At 31.1% G+C, this 21,343-nt stretch overlaps 1 protein-coding gene across 1 annotated transcript in view; it reads left to right on the forward strand.

Moving 5' to 3' along the window:
* Window positions 1–8,323, forward strand: part of LOC132944508 (voltage-dependent L-type calcium channel subunit beta-1-like) — a 65,182-nt gene extending 56,859 nt beyond the window's left edge. Inside the window, exon 9 of the mRNA XM_061013887.1 lies at window positions 1,898–8,323. Within this exon, the coding sequence (XP_060869870.1) occupies window positions 1,898–2,487 (590 nt within the window). The 3' untranslated portion in view covers window positions 2,488–8,323. The remainder of the gene's footprint in view (window positions 1–1,897) is intronic.
* The last annotated feature ends 13,020 nt before the right edge of the window (window positions 8,324–21,343 follow it).

The raw sequence follows: 21,343 nt of genomic DNA on the forward strand, positions 1-21,343 counted from the left end.
ACATTTTCCTCCAAAACCTATCCGCTTTATTGAAATCGTTGTCGCTGTGTATAGAGAGAGTACATTACGTCTCTTTTTTTCATTACTTTTTCCATACTACTAACTACTTTCAGTTTTACACTTTTATCGTTTTATGTTGACTTTGTTTTTTTTCTAACATGGAAACGCATACAAAAATTCCTCTCCCATTATTAAAACGTTAAAATAATTGTTTTAGATACTTTGTCACTTTGATAATATATTATAATGGCGCGATAATGTTTGTTATATTTTCCTTAAACTTGCGATCATCTATAATTTTGTGTTCTGTACAGAGGATTTCAAATTATCAAGGATCAAACCCTCGCCAACTAAATAGTTTTGTAAAACATTTTAATTTTTTCTCAACTTTTAATGTTTTTTTTATTGATTAAAAATGATGACTAAAACGTCGAGACTTTTATCCAGGTTGGAATTTGTTTGATAAAAATCCAAACTAGTTAATTGTATGTTTTCGGTAACTTTTTAACTATTCATAACTAAATTTTGACTAGCGTTTATATTCTCGAAACATTGCTGTGTATCCTTCGCTAATATTTTCCATTTTAAACTTAACTTTTCCTTTTTGGTCTACTGTACCCGACCCCAAAGTCGAACGCAAATATTTTGATTTCAAAATCCAATCGCAGCGATTTCACTAAGAATACAAACATCTGAACTTGTTAATACAATACGCCCGAAACGAAATTCCATATCATTATTAACCTAAAACAACAAAATATCTACGAGTAGAGTGTTTTTCGCATGTTTTTATTTGCTATTGCTGTGTCTTAATTATTATTAGTTAATGTTAAGTCTTTTTTATAATATGCTCACACGAACATTCGTTAAGTTAATGTTTACCGTCGAACTAGTCGGGATATTTTAAAGGAGTGACTGAAAAATGCATTTCATCGTCATTCGTCGCAGCATGACCAGCATGGCTTGTCCTCGGACGACAATCGAGTTAAGGTCATGAATCACTGCGAAACGTCAAAATATCTTTCATATCTGTGGTCGTTTTTGGGAAGGAGGGATATACAGTGTTTGTCTTTTGCTAAAAAGAGACAGACAATATGAGGCTTTTTGAGGCTATATGTACAAAAACCATGAACTAAGATATAAAGGACTTGATGTGATTGTTAGGTATGGTGGGAATGACTTTCCCACAAAATAAGTACCGTGATGGAGTTGCGGGAACTTTCACTTACTTTTTCTGCACTGGTGCTCTCACTATCGGTTATTGGCGTGAACAAATACCCCCCCCCCCCCTTTAAACCACCACTGTACATACGTATTGGGAAACGTTATCTATCCTCGTGACGAGTCCCATTAGTTCGTGACAAAAACACTGAAAATAATTGAATCAGCATTCTTAATAGTATCACTAAATTCTTGTTTGACAAGCATTGATGTCTTATCATGGTTCATGACAGTAGTTCGATCAGATTTACCGAAAATAACCGTGTACCTATGTGTAGTGCACGAATATGTGGAGCTCGATTTTCGTCCACGACGCTTGAAACTTACTACATATAACAAAAAACACCAACTGAATTTTACTAATATCCTTTGCGGTGTACTATCCAAACCCATCCCTACACTACCATGATATTCAAGTCCGGATTAAGAATTTATTGCAGGGCTCTTTCAAAAACTTCAGTTACTTAGTGGGTCCTCTTTTAACTCCCAGACTTCAACCCTTCTCACTTCAAAACAATTTTAATGTATTTTATTTAATTTACTAAAATCAATGAGCCCCACAATATACCTCCCTTACCCCCAACCATTAATTTGGACTTGATGATATCATTTAAATATATGCACCTTAAAATTCGTTTCATAACGAACGGTTTTCGCCGTGGAAATGTGTTTGCAGATTATCAATCGATGGATCGCATGCCGCCGCGTCTCGAGCGCATGCGCACCACCGAGTACGATGACTACGAACTCAGCGATCACGACAGCATGGTGTACGTGCCGCCGGCCATCGGGTACCAGTCGAAACAACCGCAGCAGCAACAGCATCACAAGCAACAGCATCATCATCAGCAGCAGCAACAGCAGCAGCAGCAGCATCACCATCAGCAGCAACAACATCACCATCAGCAACAGCAGCATCATCAGCAGCAACAGCAGCACCATCCGCAGCAGCACTATCAACAGCAGAAACAGCAACAGCAGCATCCGCAGCACTATCAGCAGCAACAGCAACAGCAGCAGCAGCTACAACAACAGCAGCCGCCTATGCGACGGCAGCACAGCGTGTCGTTCGAACGGGGCCAGTCGCAACGCGGACAGCCCCGTCCGGGTGGCAGCTCGCACAACGTGCACCACCAGCTGTCGTACCAGACCGATATGCTGACCCACAGCCCGCCTGAGAACTCGTCCGACCATCTCATGTCGTACATGTCGCCCACGCTCAGGTCGTCGTCGTCCACGTGGCGTGGCAACAACGTAAACATTTAGTACAAACAGACGGAATTTTAATAACAGCACGCGTGACGTTAGGGTGACAGATAGCGTTCGTCAGGTGTAACGATACAATAACAACGATAATAGTAACGGCGTGTAACTCTTTGTCTTCTTGGTTGGTGTGTCGTGTTTGAACGACGTCGTCGTCGTTATTGTTGTTCTTATTGTATTATTATTATCCATTGCGATCGTTATTTGTGGTAACAGAGTCGTCGGCGTGATTGTCATTAATATTGCCGTAATCAAAACAAATGTCATGTAAAATCCCGTTAGGGTATCATTGCGATATTATACATACCTACTTTAGTATTAGTCAACATATCTCGTAGATGATAAAGAAACTGATAGGACCATAGATATAAAATATAATATACAGTCGTGTCTCAAGAGGAATAAAAATAAATTCGAGTTATACACTCAAGCACAACTTAAAAACACTTCAAAAAAATTAAAGTTTTCTTTCTAATCATAGAGTAGCGAAGCAGCACAGAATGAACGGAACGGAATCTCGTCTATGGATAACATTTTTTTAAAAAAAATCCAGATTAACAGTGGTGCCAGATAATAGATAATATATCTTTTTTTTAGTTTTCTGTCGCGTGCTACATAGCTCATCGTTTCAATTTATGTATAAATTCAAATACACATTGTTGCCTGAATTTATATAAAAAATGAGAGAATACGAATTTCACTGGCAGCATGTGGCTACAACAATGGCGGACACACTTTTTTCAACTCTCCTAAGTACTCCCCCCCCTCCCCATATATTATTTATTGTACGACGATTCCTTCTGTTTATATTGAATTTTGTCTGTGTATATAACCCTAAAAGCGTATCACTCAATTATCGTGTAATAAGCATAGATAATAAATTTATTTATATGATATTTATGGTGATAAGCATCGATGTCCTATCTACTCCTTTATTATCTATGAGACAACACGCTGCACTGGTATACCCATATATAGACTTAAAGGTTCATGTAATATAATCATGTTCATAAAATGTACATGTCTATTGAGGTGTATACCTTGCACGATAGTTAATAATAATAATATGATATGTGTAAATATATTATTATTATAATTTAGTGAATACGTCATTAATATTACATTGAACTTCAATTGCCTTAATTGGACCAACATTATTTCTGAGTGCTTATTATAATTATTTATAATCGTATTTCGTATAATATTAACTTTATAACGAATAAATCTGGCTATGATTATCCGAACAATTTCAATACCTAGTTATAAAGTATAGTTGTAGCATATTCAGACAAATATTAAATTTAATTCAACTGCTATTTTTTAGTTGTAATTTTGTATCCAATCAACAACCGCCCGCCACTGGGTTGTATTAATATAGTAGAAAAAATTAAACCCTAATTATGAAATTCTCAAAATTATTGTAAGGTAGCGTTTATTACTCATGTAATAAATTTAATTTAATGTTTTCAATAGTTTGTATAGGTTTCTTAGAGTAGGTATACCTACGGCTAATACATAACGGGTAAAAACTAATTTTAAGGATAATTGTTTTTCATAATGCTTGTCCTCGTTTTAAACGTGTTAAACGTGATAAAATTATGTATCAATATTATATTACCTAATCGCCTTGGTGTGTTACTTTGTTGGTGTTTATTTGATTATAGTACATACCTACTGCTTTTTAATATATAAGATTTTCTTTTATATTTAGATATTTGAATTACAATTTTTTTTCGCTGAACTTTGTTTTTTTTTTTAAATACGTACACGGTGTTCAAAAACAATGGTTTTCATTCTACAGATGTACAAAACTGTTGTTTTTGGAAAATGTTTCCAAACTTATGATAACACACACTGTTAACAGGGTCTTTCCGAATTTCACGTTACAGAAAAACGACGGGTAATGCTTACTTAATAGAGCATAATGCAATCCCCTCGATTTTTGTAACCTGAAATTTGGAAATCACTGTGTATAAATGTAAATTAATTACTAAATTAGATTGCTTATTGTTACCCATAATATATAATAATTAATTAACGGTCCTATGATTTCCTATCTCAAAGATTATACTAGAGGGACGGAAATTAAACGTTAATTGTGTACCTATATATATTATACTATTATCATCCAGTTTTATTTACTTATATTATTATAATCTATAATATGTAATAATAATTAATCTTATTGTACCATTTATATGGTTTTCATTTTTTTTCTAATATTTTAATCGGACAATTGGAAGTAATTATTAATGATTTCTATTAAGTCAATTTGAAAACAAAATTTAACGAAAAATAATAATTATTATAATAATAAAAAGTAGGTGTAGTAGTTATCTGTTGTTATCGTAACTATTGAGAAGATTTCCCGCTTTAAATAGACCATTTTTTTTCTCTTTCATTGACGGTCCACACGTATAATACTTGCTCTAAATGCTCTTAACATTTATTTTGTTTACCGTTCACGATTATTATTATAGACGTCATTGTCGTTGTGTGTATTAATTGCTTAAATAATTTCGTTTTCATTTGACTTCCATACTAATAATATCTAAACGTCATTACTCATAATCATAATATTATATTCAAAGGTACTTGTAACTTATTAGTGATTTATGATTATTATACCGACTATTGCCTACCTTCGTTTCATCCGTGTTTCATCGATCGTCATGTTCAGCCGACACCGATATTTTATGTCATACATAATACGTGCATTTTTAAACATTTTTTGGGATATTCGTCGTATCTCCAAGGACAAAAGAAACCTTTTTTTTTTGTTTATATAAAGACATTTTCCTAATTATATCTACCTATGTACCTTTTATAGGACATCCTGATCTGGAGATAAGTAAACTCGCCGCAACTTGCACCTGTATGATGATATTGAATTTAAATAATTCGATTTACAATTGCATTTTTAAATAATTTTGATCGATGCTCACCAACAATGACGCGTACACGTGACAAAACGCAGTAATACAAAATAAATATAATTTTTCGTATACTTTTTACACGAAATATAATATAATATGTTACTATTTTGAATTTTTCTAAATGCTTTGCTTTTTAATATTATACAGAATTCAATGACCATACAATATGTAACAAAACATAACTTTTTAAACGATTATATTAATACGCCTACGAACGATTTCATGGACATTTTAATAAATAACAAATATATGGGATCAAAAGAATGGACGCTTGGCCATCCTGTAGTTATATACAAAATAAGCATTATTATTATAAGCATTCAATCTATTCCGTATCCGGTCCGACGGGAACGGATGCTTTTTTTATATATTATAATAATAATAATATTATTATATTATTGCTGATTTGGCCGTTCTATAATACGCGTCAAAAGTATAATATTATTATTTATGTATTGGTATATTATTATTATTATTATTATCATTATTATTATTATTAGTCGCATCGACTGGTGAGCAAATCCGATACGTTTGAAATTAACTATATAATATATATATATATATATATATATATTATATATTGCACAACTCGTAGTTTTATTATAATTGCATATTATTATTATTATTATTATAGAGACTATATAGTATATATTATTATTATATTGACACATGCTTGCCTATATGTATAATGGTTTTGTTGATATGTTGTTGCGCGATGAGAATTCCCTTCGGTTTTATAGTGTTATCATTAATTTTTAAACACCTTTTGTAATAATATATAATTAAAATAATATAGGTATTTATCGGTTATATTGTATTACCGCTCTCAAAATTCACTAAAGATCGTATAATGATAGTATAACATTGAACAAAAAAATAATTACGAAAAACGTCCAATAATATTATACTCGTGTGTGTATAAGTACGCGACTCCTTCATTTATTTTACTGTGACGTTTTTTTTTTTCAAAATTCGTATCGAATGAGATATTTTCTATATTATTATTACCTACTTATGTAGTTTTCGATGTGTTTGATATTTTTCCTACATTTATTATTATTATTATTATTATTATATGGATCGCTCGTTCCGATTGAGTGTGATAAAACATAATAATAATATTATACGATCGTCGTGATTATTATTATTATTAATATGTGTACGCTTTGTAGTGACTGACATAATAATAATATAATATCATCGTGTCGTTACATTTGTATAACATATTATTATTATTATTATTATTTTTACTATATAAGATTATAGAGTTTTAGTGTGTGAATATTGGATTTCGATTGTTCGACATTAAAGTTAACGTAACATTTATGTATCATAATATAATACGGAGAATACATAAATATATAAAATAAGACGCGAGTTCGTTATTTTCATTTTTTTTTTTTTATGCTACCTATGCGACTTCTTCGTTTTTTGTTTCATTTATTTAATTTTGTTTTTCATTGCAAAAATCTCCTATATTCCGAAATCCAGGTACTTTTCCGATGATAATAATATTATATAGTAAAATGTAATAATCACCCCAGATTTCTATACTATATATGCATATTAATTAAAGAAGACATTCTACATAAAACGAATAACATCAAGGGTTTTTCCAAACCCGTTTTTTTCGAACTTTAAGTATCTGTTAAATTTTTTTATACAATAATAAAATAGTAAATAAATAAATAGCCGTCTAAATTTCAAACCTTCACGAGGAATAAGCGGTTCTAAACAAAAATTATATCAAATTATTGTACCCGATATTTTTAATTTAAAAACATATAGGTTCCAGTTATTTCAAAATATTTAAATGCTGTGCTCAACATTTTAAGGGTTTCTGGTTTCCAGACCACGTAATATATTATACATAGTTTAAGTATTATTTAAATTATATCCTTGTTGATTTTCCAACCGAGAAAATTACGAAAAAAAAAGGTTATTTGACGACACGTGTTCTTATCGTCCAGTATGTATAGTAGTTGTATAAAGAAGTCTGCGTAAAAAAATTGTGATTATTAACAGTCTTTTTATTGTTATAATTATTATTATTCCGTTTTCGATATTATACGCCAAATGCCAATCGCGAACGGTTTCCTGTTTTCCTCTTCTTCCGGACTTTTCTTTTCTCATGGTTACCGATCGGATTTAATTAGACGTGCTGGAAATCAACCGCAGGTGGTCTGTGATTGTTTTTTCATTCGTTTTTTCCTTGCCTTACCATACAATTTGTACGCTCTGTAATTGTTTGAGATTAATTTTTTTTTTGTACCTATATAATATACCTACGATGCGTGTTATGAGTGAAGATTTTCACAACTAAGTGATTGTACCTGAGGATGTGTGATTTTAACTTGGGGGTTCTCTATAATATATACAAGACCATGCTCAAAACGAGGTTAGATACGATCTATAGTAAAAAATAATAATTAATAAAATTAAAATACAAACAATGTCCAAAACACGAAAACTATAATTTTTACTTTTTACGGGACTCATGACATTCCACAAAATACGCGATTAAAGGATAATATTGTATGCATATTATTATATATTAATTATAAAGGTGTTTAATATATTATTATATTATTATTATTATTCTATTGTGTGTCTCCACTATTAAAGTCGACCTTATTATTATTATTATTATTATTATTATTACCTATTATTACTATTATTACTATATTATTATTGTAAACGAATGTATGAAATTATGTAATTTTATTTCATTTAATTCCAGTATAAAAAATTACACTATATAATGATTTTCCGCGATTTTATTATCATGTAAAGTTATATATATATACATATAGATACATAATTTGTACAAATGTCTTACGGTCATTTTTTATGTACTAATAACATTATTGTCTTGAACATTATATATACTTTTTGCTTGTGAACGATTGACGAACATATTTTATGTAAAAATGTATGCCAAACTTTATCACAACCTGAAAAGAAAAAAATCTCCTTCAACCATAACCCGATAACAATTTACGATATCATTAGGCCGGTATAATATAATATATATTATGCACAATATACAATGCAATTGTATAACGTCTAAAATAATAACACAAGATACCTACACAAAATTATATAATAATACGTATACACTATACAGATACAATGTTAATAATTATAATAATAACCTCCACGTCGAAGACGTATATATATTATTATTATTATTATTATAGAAATATTGTGATAGGTGTTTATGCAAAATTAAATTGAAAAAAAAAACTAAATGTTTTAAGTAACTTGTTCGTACTTATAGATACGTTAATAAAAATATAGAGTCGAAATATGTTGATTTTTATTAGTTATTATATCGGACTGACACTTGTAAGCCTAAGTACAGCAGGGGCAGTGGATGCTATATCACAATTTTGAGCATAAAACACCTGTTAAACCACCATTCTAAGGCACGATTGAGCAAATTTTTCAGCGTTTTTTGGAAGTGAAAATACAATTTTATAAAATTAAATTTTAAATTAACCATAAAAAATTCTGCAATATTACCATTCGCCACAATTTTGAACTATATTATATGAAAAATTTTAACTTAAATAATTACAATAACACAAATATGGTACGAGTTAAAAAAAACAAGATCTTATGATCCTAATCTACCTCCTGCATCTCAACAGGTTGTCTTATTTCGCTCGCTAATTAATTTATACTTTTCCAATTCTTTGCCTCTTTCTCATAAAGTAATTTGTATATTATTATTAATACTCATTAACAATATTACCTTCCGTTAAAAAAATTGCATAATTAAACACATTTAACAGTTGTTTTAAGTTTTTAACGCACTGACATATATATGAATGACTACCTAAGGATCACTCATGACTATATTTCTTTAATAATTCGGGAACATATTAAAACTTTAATGGTCATTCAAAATGTTTGGCCGGTGCTAAATATTTATAACGGTCGTTGGTCTGTATCAAGGATAAACTAATATCTATTGCTTTATTGCCGAACTAATAATTTATTAATCGATAAAGTTGGGCTCGGCTCACGGCTCGTAGTTCGCATAAGTTTAGTATCATAATAACTGGTGTAATAATACGTGTAAATAATAAGTTACAAACTTTGATTTGAATGTGGCAACATCGCTTAAAATATTCCATACTCAATCGTGTTACTAAAATGTTCAGTAAATTCTCGATTATCTTCGGAATATAGATAATATAAGAATGGATAGGACATGATGCCTATACCAGTTCCATATGGGGCCGTGTGCTTTTTTGGGGAAGAGAGAACATAAAGAGAGAAAGACGATATGGGGCTTTTTAAGGTTATGTGCAAAACTATTTTATTGAATAATAATGATAATATGATAGTCAGTTATATTTAGATATTTGTCAGTTTTTATTTTGATTGTTGTGCCACTTGTGCCTGGAAAATTACACTAAACTTTGTTAAATATTTAAAATATTTAAAATATTTATTATTATTTATCAATATTTGCCCCATATAACCTTAAAAATAGTATCACTAAAGTTTCATGTGACAAGTTCTTATGTCCTATCCATTCTTATATTATCAATGGGTGGCACAACCACCATGATAAACAAATTCTACAGCTAATCTGCAATATTCAAAATGAATCAAAAATGCTATTTTTGTATCATTAAAAAATATATATAATGTAGGTAATATCAAATAGTATTTAAAGCAAATTAGATAAGTACACGAAGTAATTAAACTTTTATGTAATATATTATAATATAACATCGTGTATACCTATATCATGATTTCATATTATACAAATACAATGTACATAAATACTATATACCGCCTCAGGGAGGTCCCTAGAAGTTAACCCCCTGCCCGTATTTCTAAAAAATTATCTATTGTTAAGAACAAAATTACAAAAATAAACATTACACCATAGTACATTTTCTGAAAATTACTAATCATTCCCCCCCCCCCCAACACACACACACACACACACACACAACCAATTATCTGGGACCTCCCCAGTATACAGTGTACAATGTACATATATAATTCCGCGGAAGACCACGGATAACCGTGATAATCAAAAGTTTACTGTTTATGCTCAATCGTGTTTCACCCAGTACTGCAATAGTAGCAATTTAGCCAGTCATAGATAACATGACATATGAATAGGACATCCCTATAGGTATCTAATATAATACACGGTATACTGTGAGCGAAGCCTTAGGCCACTAGTTACCATGATGGTTATAATATGTGATTATATAGGTAGATCCTGGTTACGATAGAGACGATTATTTATCAATCCAATATCTTCCAATGTCCGTATTAAATACCTACCTAATTAATTTAAATATTATTTTTTATTTTTTTACTTGTACCCAATTTCTTATTAGTAATTACCTACTATGTTGTCAGTGTTTTTAAGTTATCATTACAAAGTGAAAAACTAAAAAGCATATAAATGTTTGCATTGTGGTTCTACTTATCACCGTTGTTATGATACCACTCCTTAATTACATGTAACCACATAGGTAACTAGTATGTTCTTCGATCACACTTGAATACATGTAATGTCCCATCCATCATCCATGTATATATTATGTATGACAAGCAGTGTCTAATACTTAGCTGTGGCGTACCTGTGAGGTGGCAAGAGGTGCATTTGCGATGGTCGTTTGGGCGAAGGTAATAATTTTTACCGAAAAATTAATAGTCCGTCTGGGCGAGTGGAATTATTTTTACCTGTTTGAGGCAAAAACCTAGATACGGATGATATCGTTGTTAATCATTATTAATCACTATTATAAAAAACAAGATTACGATCTGTCATTCTGTACGAGTTGTAAATAATAACTAATAAGTAAAAACACTGCAGTGTACTATGTGATGTGTTGTGTCTTGTGTAAATGTGTAATATACTTTCATGTACGTATGTTGTTAAAAAGTAATAAACTAAAAATCGTATATTACTATACAATATATAAATTAATTTACTTATAAACCAATTCAAAACTCATTAAAATACAGCCGACCCATCACAGTTTCACCCGTGATTGGTTGTTTATTTTGTAGGATGATATGTATAATTTTTATTCAAATTTTATCGTTTAATGTGATCGACAAGTAAATATAAAAAATGGTTGATGAAAACGTATTGAAATGTGTCTAGCGGTATTAATGATAAATATATTTTTATCAAAAATAGCTGATCCCGTTAACTTTGTTGCCCATTAAATGTATGTACCAACTCTATATGACTCAAACTTTGTTCAATTCGTTATTTAATAATCGGTGTACGGTGTTCAAAACTTATCTTAACTTTTCCATTGCCCAGAATAAAAATTCTGCTTCACATCAGTATATTATCAGGTGTCATCTACCTGTGGTAGATCGCGGACCACGTGCTGTTTGTACGTAAATGTATAATTTAACTCTTAAGTATCAACGTTATACGAAGTTTGTCGTTTTTACTTAATTCCACCTACGGTGGATTAATATAATCAATTAATACAAAATCCTAACATAACCTAACCGTACTAAGATCCGATGAATAAAAAAAACCAAATATAATCCTTTTTAAATTAATTTATCTTCTTCCCAAAGGTCTAATCTACACACATTATTTTATATAAACATATATATTGACGAAAAATAATAATACAAATCAACAAACATGCCCACTTAACTAATAGCAACTAATATATAGTACACTATTATTATTTTAATCTGCAACAATAAACTAAATTTTTTATTATTTAGTTTATTTTTTTCTGGACAGAAGGCGCCACTGCTGTATTTTTAACATCCCTATTTCCTACTTTTCTGGTGGATTTTCTTAAAATGTTCTTTCATAAGAACCTTGTCCTGGCAATTACGAACACAACAAAAAAAGAATCAGCCAAATCGGTTCAGTAGTATGGGAGTTTATCCCGAACAAAAAAACCGACTTCATTTACATAGTAGTGTAGATATAGATATAGATATAGATTATATGACGTGTTATTTTAATTATTATTTTTCTACTGTAGATTACTATATAATAAATATTATTATACAACTATATCTATATATATATATACCAATATATGAATAATTATGTACATTACTATCTATACAATATATAATTAATTATCTTATAAACCTATTTAAACCTTATTCGCGCAAAGCTCTAAACGGTAGTTTTGGTAAAATAAACCCTCGCCCAAACGGTATATGTCTATACGCCCAAACAGACAATAATTTGGGTCGATTCACCAAAATGGTCTACGTAGACTCTACGCTCATTTGCATCCCCTTCTCCCCCTAGAACTTTTTAGTGTAATGAATGTAAGACATATGTGTTCATAGCAACAATAATATTAATTTTTCATTCCTTCATTTCTTCGTTCTTCAAAGATAATAATAGTTATCAATTACACATTTTTAGTTTCTGCGGTAGCATTATTGGTTTAACAATGATGTGTGTGTTATTTTTTGTCTCTGTCATAGTGTCATCACCGTTTACTTTTTGGAACAGAAAAAATACAACTATCAACATTGAGGATGGTTTCTGGTTCGAAATTTGATATAGCCGCGACTCACAAGTTCAAAAGTAAACTTTACAAAACAATCCAGAACAACAGGGATTATTTAAAAATAACAAATCACCAGTTTTATAAAAGAGTATGTTTTAGATGTACAAAAAAGAGACATGACGTACATTTCAAAATGTTTTTGGTCTTATTGAACTCTTTAACATTTATAATCATATATGATTTAAAGTCAATAAGCTCAATACTAGATTCCACATAAGTATTGTTCTCACAGCTATAAGACATGATCACATTATTTTTTAAATAAGCGTTGAAAGTTCAAATCTCACAGCATTTGTAAATAGTGAAAAAATGTATAAAATATTTAATTAAAAACCCCGATGCTTGAAAATGTAATACGCAGTGGTGTTTTGGAGGGTATACGCGAGTATACGACCCTATCACCAGATTACTAATTTAGCGTATACCCTGTAAAATTACTAGAGATACGCAAGTATACGTGCTTATACCCACGTATACCTTCAAAATCAATCAAAAACTTAAGTAAAATAAAATATTAATTGCTTTCAAAAAAATATTTTTATCTTTATTTTCAACGATGGAAAATTATCAAATTTTTTTTAATGATCAACTATTAACCATCATATCAATATCAAACAATAATTCATATATTTACAATTATAATCACGGCTATGAATCAGGGCTTGCATTTGAAAAAAAAATATTGTTTTACGTTATTTACAATCAAAACGTTATACAAATTTTGAGTTTATCGTTATTCAAAATTTAAACGTTATTCAACTTTTGTGTTTATCGTTATTCAGAATTAAAACGTTATACAATTTTTGCGTTTAACGTTATTCATAATTAAAACGTTATAAAATTTTTGCGTTTATCGTTATTTAATATTTAAAAGTATTTAGATACCTGTTTTAAAAGTACACAGGTCCCTATTCTGAGTTTTAAGTAGGTATTGTGTAATTTTATTTATTTAATTAAATGGGTTAGATAACCCAATTGCATATTATTTACAAAATATAGAGTACAGTGATACAGATTAAATTACAATATACATAGTTCGTAAAGAAATGGAAACAAAATAAATGATAAAACAGTATGATGATAATTAATCTTAAGTTATAAGTGATAATGTATTATTGAATTTAATAAATTGCCTAGGCTCTAAGGACTTTATTATAAAATAATAAATATAAAAAAAAAATCATGATCATTATTTTGAAATTTTGAACGTATTATTAGGTTTTTAAATGTTAAAATTATTTAGTAAGTTTTACAATATTGTGCTTGAGAATATCATTTAAGCAGGAATCTATGTTTCAAACATATTTTACTCTGATTGTTTTGACATACTTTGTCAACATTTATTTTATACCTTCCTACAATTGACAAAATAATCAGAATCTATAATTTATGTTGTTAAAAGTTAAATAATATGTATTGGCAATATAAAAGTGTGTACATAGCTAATATACTATAGAGTGTAGACAACATAGTATAATTTATACTATCTAAATTATACTTATTACCATATTACCATTATTAAATAGAACATTCACAAACAACAAAATAAATACCAATGATCACCGAACACAATAGTTGAATAACTTGAATGGTATAAATTCCGACCGTAGTACAGATAGTACAGTACAATATTATCAGAGTATCACTATTATTAGCTATTGGTAATTAAATTATTCTATTAATACCTTCTTATTAAATTTTAAAATAAATCTAATACGGGATCTCCCGGATAGGCCGGATACGGGATAAAATTAATTCTTGGATCGAATAAATAATTGAATAATACTAAGTATTATTAAATAATTGGAAATTAATTATTTTGTTTAATTGAATACAATATATACCGTTTTGCGTTATGTTTTGTTTAATGATATATCATATATTTTGTTAAACGTTACCTACGTTTTGTTTTGTGTTATTTATTTATTTATGTTTATCGTTTATCGTTATAATTACGTTTACAAATTTCAATCGTTTTTTATCAAACATAACGTTATAATCATAACGTTATTATAACGTTTGCAAGCCCTGCTATGAATACCTACAACTATTTAAAGCTATCAATGTAATTTACACAGTCCACAGATATTTTTATAATATTATCTGTGGTTATGGTTGACTTGAGGGACTGCCGATTATAAGAATGATATTGTATTTATTATATCGACACCGGCTTCAAAACAAAAGAGTTATTCACAGATGCCTTATCACAATCAGTTAGATTTGGTAGAAAACATGAACTAAGAACTAACTTATAAGTATCAAAATTGTATCAAGTTTGTCATTTTTACTTAATTCCACCTACGGAGGTTAATATAATCAATTAATACAAAAGCCTAACGCAACCGTACTAAAATCCGATCAAAAAAAATAAACAAATTTAACACTTTTTAAATTAGCCTATCTTCTTCCCAGAGGTCTAATATATACGCAAACATTCATTTTTATCTATACTAATATATAAAGTGATAGCATTTGTTTGTATGTTCAAGATAAACTCCGAAACTACTGAACCTATTTCGAAAATTCTTTCACCAATACAAAGCCACATTCTTGTCATAGGCTAATTTAAAAAGGGAAGTGATCACCCTCGGTAAGTGCTCAAACAGGAATTTTGAGATTTACGATAGAAATTTTTGTTTTTTAATGGTTGCTATGGGTTATATACATAGATAAAAATAATTGTATAGACGTTATTGTTGTTGTTTTTGGCCATGTCACCAGGTGTGCACTTAAGAGGCCATAACTCCGGAACCACTTATCCCACAGCGTACAAACTTCACAGAAACCATCTAAATATCAATCTTAATATGCCCTGAAATATTTATCGAAATTGGTTTGGTGAATCTTGAGTTATAAAATGTATTCAAAATGTACACTTATTTTTATATATATAGATAAACATGTACGATGTACCTATGTTTTTTTATTTTATTTTACGTCACATTAAAAAGGAGTGAGGAAAGGAACTAGTAAAGTATTTAGTTCCTTTTTAACTAGAGGAACGTGAACGTGAACTAGTTCATTTCCTCGTTGAAAAGTGAAAAAAAAAATGTGAAAAAAATTACCAATACATGGTAATACGATAAGATACCCCATAAATTATTTTCCAGTAGTTACGTGTTTAACCTTCGACCATTCAACACAACATGTGTATCGCTCAGTACGCCTTTATCAAGCTTCTGATAGCAACATCGTAACTTCTCAGTTTAACAGGTAATATGATTTCTGATTTACATGAGAACTTACCAAAAATGAGCGCTAACGCCTTAAAAAGCCACTCTCCCAAATCCAAAACTCCGACTAATCCAGGATTATTAAAAAAATCACACATCGCTGTAAGTACAAAACAACATTTTTTTGTATAATATAATATATTTATTACAATTCAAATTTAATTTTTTTTGTATACTAATACTGAATTATGCTTGTATAGTATATTATACCTACAGATGTAATTAAATACAGTGTATATATTTTAAAAAAAATTTCATTAGTAAAAAATTGTATTTAATTTCAGAACGGTTATAGTACTGAAATGATGAATAATGAGGTTAAACCAGTGAAATAACAGAACACATGTAAAAAAATACAAAAGAGATGTAAAATCGAATAAGAATAAAACGATGACTAAATAAGTATGTAACATAAAACATTTATAATATAAAAATATAAAAAAAGGTGGACAAGTGGGTGTTTCTCTGCTGTACAGTAGGTTACAAGTGGGTCACTGTAATGGATGGTGTTCGATTTGAATTCAATGATATAATATCATTGTATAAGGAAAACGATTCTGAGCGAAGACGGTCAGTCAGCCTATGATTGATGATATTATTGTGAATAAAATAATATTTATGTACCTATAACCTATTTACGTGGAACTTTGTTTTAAATTCTCAATTCTTAAAATCGACACGAAAGTCGAACGGAATTCGGTTGCAGATGTCGAATCCAGTGTAATCCGGCTTTAGAAATACATTTTTAACTACAAAATAATTATTAAATATTAATTTGATCCATTTTGTCAAAATTCGAATTTTAAATGCTTATAAAAAAAAATTGTGATATAAATTAAGTTAATTAAGAAATTATGTTACTAAAAAAATTAATATAGAAGGTTGGATAAACTGGTAGTCCTGAGACGGTCCCTACCGTTGTGACTTCCAGAATAAAAGTTAGTTAATAACCGAACGTTGTTGAGTTATGTGAGTCACCTTTGTCCTCTTAATTAGTGTTTAATATTTTCAGAAGTGGGATACATAACCAAAACGCGAAAAAAAAAATAATATATTTTTAGTTTGTGCGTTAGTTTGTGCTGTCTCGGTCGTGTTAAATATCGTACGATTAGCGCTTACGCGAAAACGATTGCGAAGTTCCGAGTGACATCGAAAACGAGTAGAACTGTTCGCCGAAATAGTGAATTGGGGTTATGTACCAGTTATGAGTAGAAGAAACATTATTAGTAGAACGATTTCAACAACTGAAGTTGGTGTGGTTGGCCAGTTACCAAGTATAACATCGATGTCTCGTACAATCCAAAGGGTGAGAACGAAAAATGAAAAGCTACCTGAAAACCCACTGACCATTCACGATTTGGTTTTACCTGATGAGTATATGAACATAAACGGTAATAATTTTTTAATATATGATAATAAAAAAGAAAATAGAATATTAATGTTTGCTACAAAAGAAAATTTGGACACACTTCATACATTTAAAAATTGGATGGCAGATGGAACATTTCGAGCAGTTCCGAAATTATTTTCTCAATTGTATACAATTCACGGTTATAAAAATAGAACAACTATTCCGCTTATCTATGTTCTCATGACCAACTGAACGGCCAATTCATATAACGAAATGTTACAAATGCTAAAACATAATAACCCGAATTTAAACCCTTATTCTATCATAATAGATTTTGAAAAAGCATTTGAAACAGCATTTAATGATACATTTCCTCAAACAAAGATAAAAGGATGTTATTTTCATTTTCAACAATGCCTATGGCAGAAAGTCCAAGAAAATGGTTTACAGGCCTTATACGCTGAAAATGTTGAATTTTCATTACAAGTACGACATTTGGCAGCTTTGGCATTTGTACCAACAGATAAAGTTATAAATTATTTTGAACAATTAGTTGATTCAACTTATTTTGTTAACAATGAAAACAATTTGTCGACGTTAGTGGACTACTTCGAGGATACTTGGATCGGTCGCTCAACACGTAATCGTAGACGCCCGCCTAAATTTCAAATCAGTATGTGGAATTGTTATGAGAGAGTCTTGAAAAATAAACCTCGCACAAACAACTCAGTTGAAGGCTGGCATCATGCCTTTAACTCAGCATTAGGAGAAAATCACGTTACCATTTGGAAGTTTATTACATTTTTAAAACAAGAACAAGCTTTACAAGAGGTATTGTATCATACAAATTTAAAATATTGAATAAAATAAATTATATTAAAAAATAAATGTATATTTTACAGGTTCGGTTAGAAAAATTAATTTCTGGAGAGCCTAGTCCAAAAAAAAAAAAAAAAAATATAAGAACCACGATGAAATGATATTGAACGTAGTGAAAAACTTCAATGAAACTCCAGCCCTTCTTTACTTAAGAGGAATAGCTCAAAACATTAAATTTTAAAACATAATTTTTTTTTTTAATATTTTTTTTGAAGTGAAATATTATAAATAATAATAAAAAATGTATTTATAGATATATTTTGACGGAGATATTTTTAATGGAGATATTTTATACTGGAGATATTTTGACGGAAATATTTTGACGGAGATATTTTTAATGGAGATATTTTGACGGGTCACCCGTATTATCAGCTGATGGCCTACGTCCAAGGCCCACCAAATTACAAGCAATAAGAGAATTTCCAGCCTCACCGAACGAGTATGACGTGCGCCGGTTCATAGGTCTTGCAAATTTCTTCCATCATTTCGTACCAAAGTTTGCTGAAAAAGCCAGAGCCATTACCAACCTGACCAGGAAAGGAGTAGTATTTCAATGGAGAGAAATTGAGAGACGAGCATTTAAACAAATCAAATCAAGTTTTCTCAACGAACCTGTTCTGGCGCTATTTGATGCTACTAGCCCAACCGAGTTACACACAGACGCTTCCAGTCTGGGATTAGCAGGAATGCTGTTACAGGAAGATGACTCCGGTAAATTACGCCTGGTACACTGTTTCAGTAAGAAAACCAACGAAGCCGAAAGTAAATACCACACCAGCAAGCTAGAACTCATGACCATAGTGTGGTCATTGGATCGACTAAGATCATGTTTAATTGGAATTCATATCACTGCAGTAACAGACTGCCAAGCGTTAGTCTATATGAATGGCCTGAAAACGTCTAACTCACAAATCAACCGGTGGCTCGACCTGATGCAGGAGTTTGATGTAGAAGTCAGACACCGAGCTGGTACAACAATGTCTCATGTAGATGCGTTGAGCCGAGCCCCCACTGACAACAGTATGGACACACTGGATGAGATTATAGCCAACCGCCTAGAGGTATTCTAAACTCTCACTATGAGGAACAGTATGTCAAGAGTATGCAGTATGGTGATTCTGAAATTATGGGTATAATCAAATCACTAGTGGGATCTTCGCCGAGTAAGTTATTACTTAATAATAATTATAATGTAATAAACGGAGAGTTGTATAGGCGAGTACAGACTGTAGATGGACCACGGCAACTCTGGATGGAGCCTAAATGCATGAGGAAAAGCTTGGGAATCAAGTTCTACGACCTCGGTGGTCACTTTGCAGTCGACAGAACTAATTACGGAACGGTATTACTTCCCACGGATGCGGAGATACCTCAGAGGTGCACATAGGAATGTGTCCTGAGTGTGCCCTATACAAGAAGTCACGAGGGAGGCAAGCTGGTATGCTGCACCCAATCAGTCCAAGTGAACTCCGTTCGAGACAATAAATATTGATCATCTGGGACCATTCCCGAAGAGTACCAAAGGAAACGCGTACATTCTGGTATTGGTTGACAACCTAACTAAATTTGTTAAACTGTATGTTTCTAATACAGTACAATCCACAGTTGTTGTAAATCAACTGAAGGCTTTTGCTCTAAGCTATGGATTACCCTAAAGAATTATTACAGATAGAAGTACGGCATTCCAATCAGAACAATTCTAACAGTACTGCAAGTCTAACGGGATCCAGCACCACCCAGTAGCTGTACGACATCCACGGGCAAACGGGTAAGTATTATGAGCTAACTAGCATGAAGACCGAATCAACTTGGGATAAACATCTGGCTGAACTAGAGTTGACGCTGAACACGTCAATAAATCAGACTATTGGAGTTAGTCCTTTCTATGCATTATATGGATTCGATGCAGTGATTCAAGATGGTCTACTGGATACACTCACTACACTAACTCCAGTATATCAACAACCAGCAGAAATACAGTAACAAATACGCAAAGATATAGCAGAAAAGCAAGTCCAGTAGAAGGCACGGCATGACAAACACCGTAAAAACCTAATCTTATGTATAGGGGAAATTCTCTACCTACGACGACCCCTGGTGTCCACCGGTACATCTACTAAGTTACAGCCCAAGTACCGAGGACCAATGATAGTGACTGCTGTATGTGCTAGCGACACTTACAAGATTGCAGATTTACATCATGAAAGAAAACAGTTATATGCTACTACAGCACACATTAGTACCCTGAAGTGCTTTGCCACGGACCAGGGAGAAGACAGTGAGAAAGATCAATCCGACCAAGAGAGGCAAGATAGTGACAGTACGGAAAGGCAAGCAGTAACCACAACGATGGTCGAGCCAGTGAGATCAGACACTTTGGCACCATCTGCAGCGGACACTAATTCTAGTCAGAGAACCTCCAGGCGCAAGATCAAGAGACCTGTCTACTTAAAAGGCTAGACTAATTAATATGTTCCTAAATTACCTATGTATGTCTTGTTACTTCGTTGATTTTTTTTTTTATTTTTACTTGTATATTTATATATTATGTGTCATGTTGGGCTGGGACGGCCAACAGTGCTAGGAAGGCCAAAGTTTTATAAATTAAATTAATTAAGAAATTATGTTACTAAAAAAATTAATATAGAAGGTTGGATACACTGGTAGTTCTGAGACGGTCCCTACCGTTGTGACTTCCAGAATAAAAGTTAGTTAATAACCGAACGTTGTCGAGTTATGTGAGTCGCCTTTGTCCTCTTAATTAGTGTTTAATAATTGTACGTACCTATGTATTTTTAATATTTTTCAACTGCTATTGTAACAATTTATCAGAATTAAAAATTTAATTTGATTTGCTAGTAGACATTTTTTTTTTTGATAGAGGTAGACAAACCTATGAGGAAT

This window comes from Metopolophium dirhodum, chromosome 1 (genome assembly GCF_019925205.1).
Source record: "Metopolophium dirhodum isolate CAU chromosome 1, ASM1992520v1, whole genome shotgun sequence".
Lineage (NCBI taxonomy): Eukaryota > Metazoa > Arthropoda > Insecta > Hemiptera > Aphididae > Metopolophium > Metopolophium dirhodum.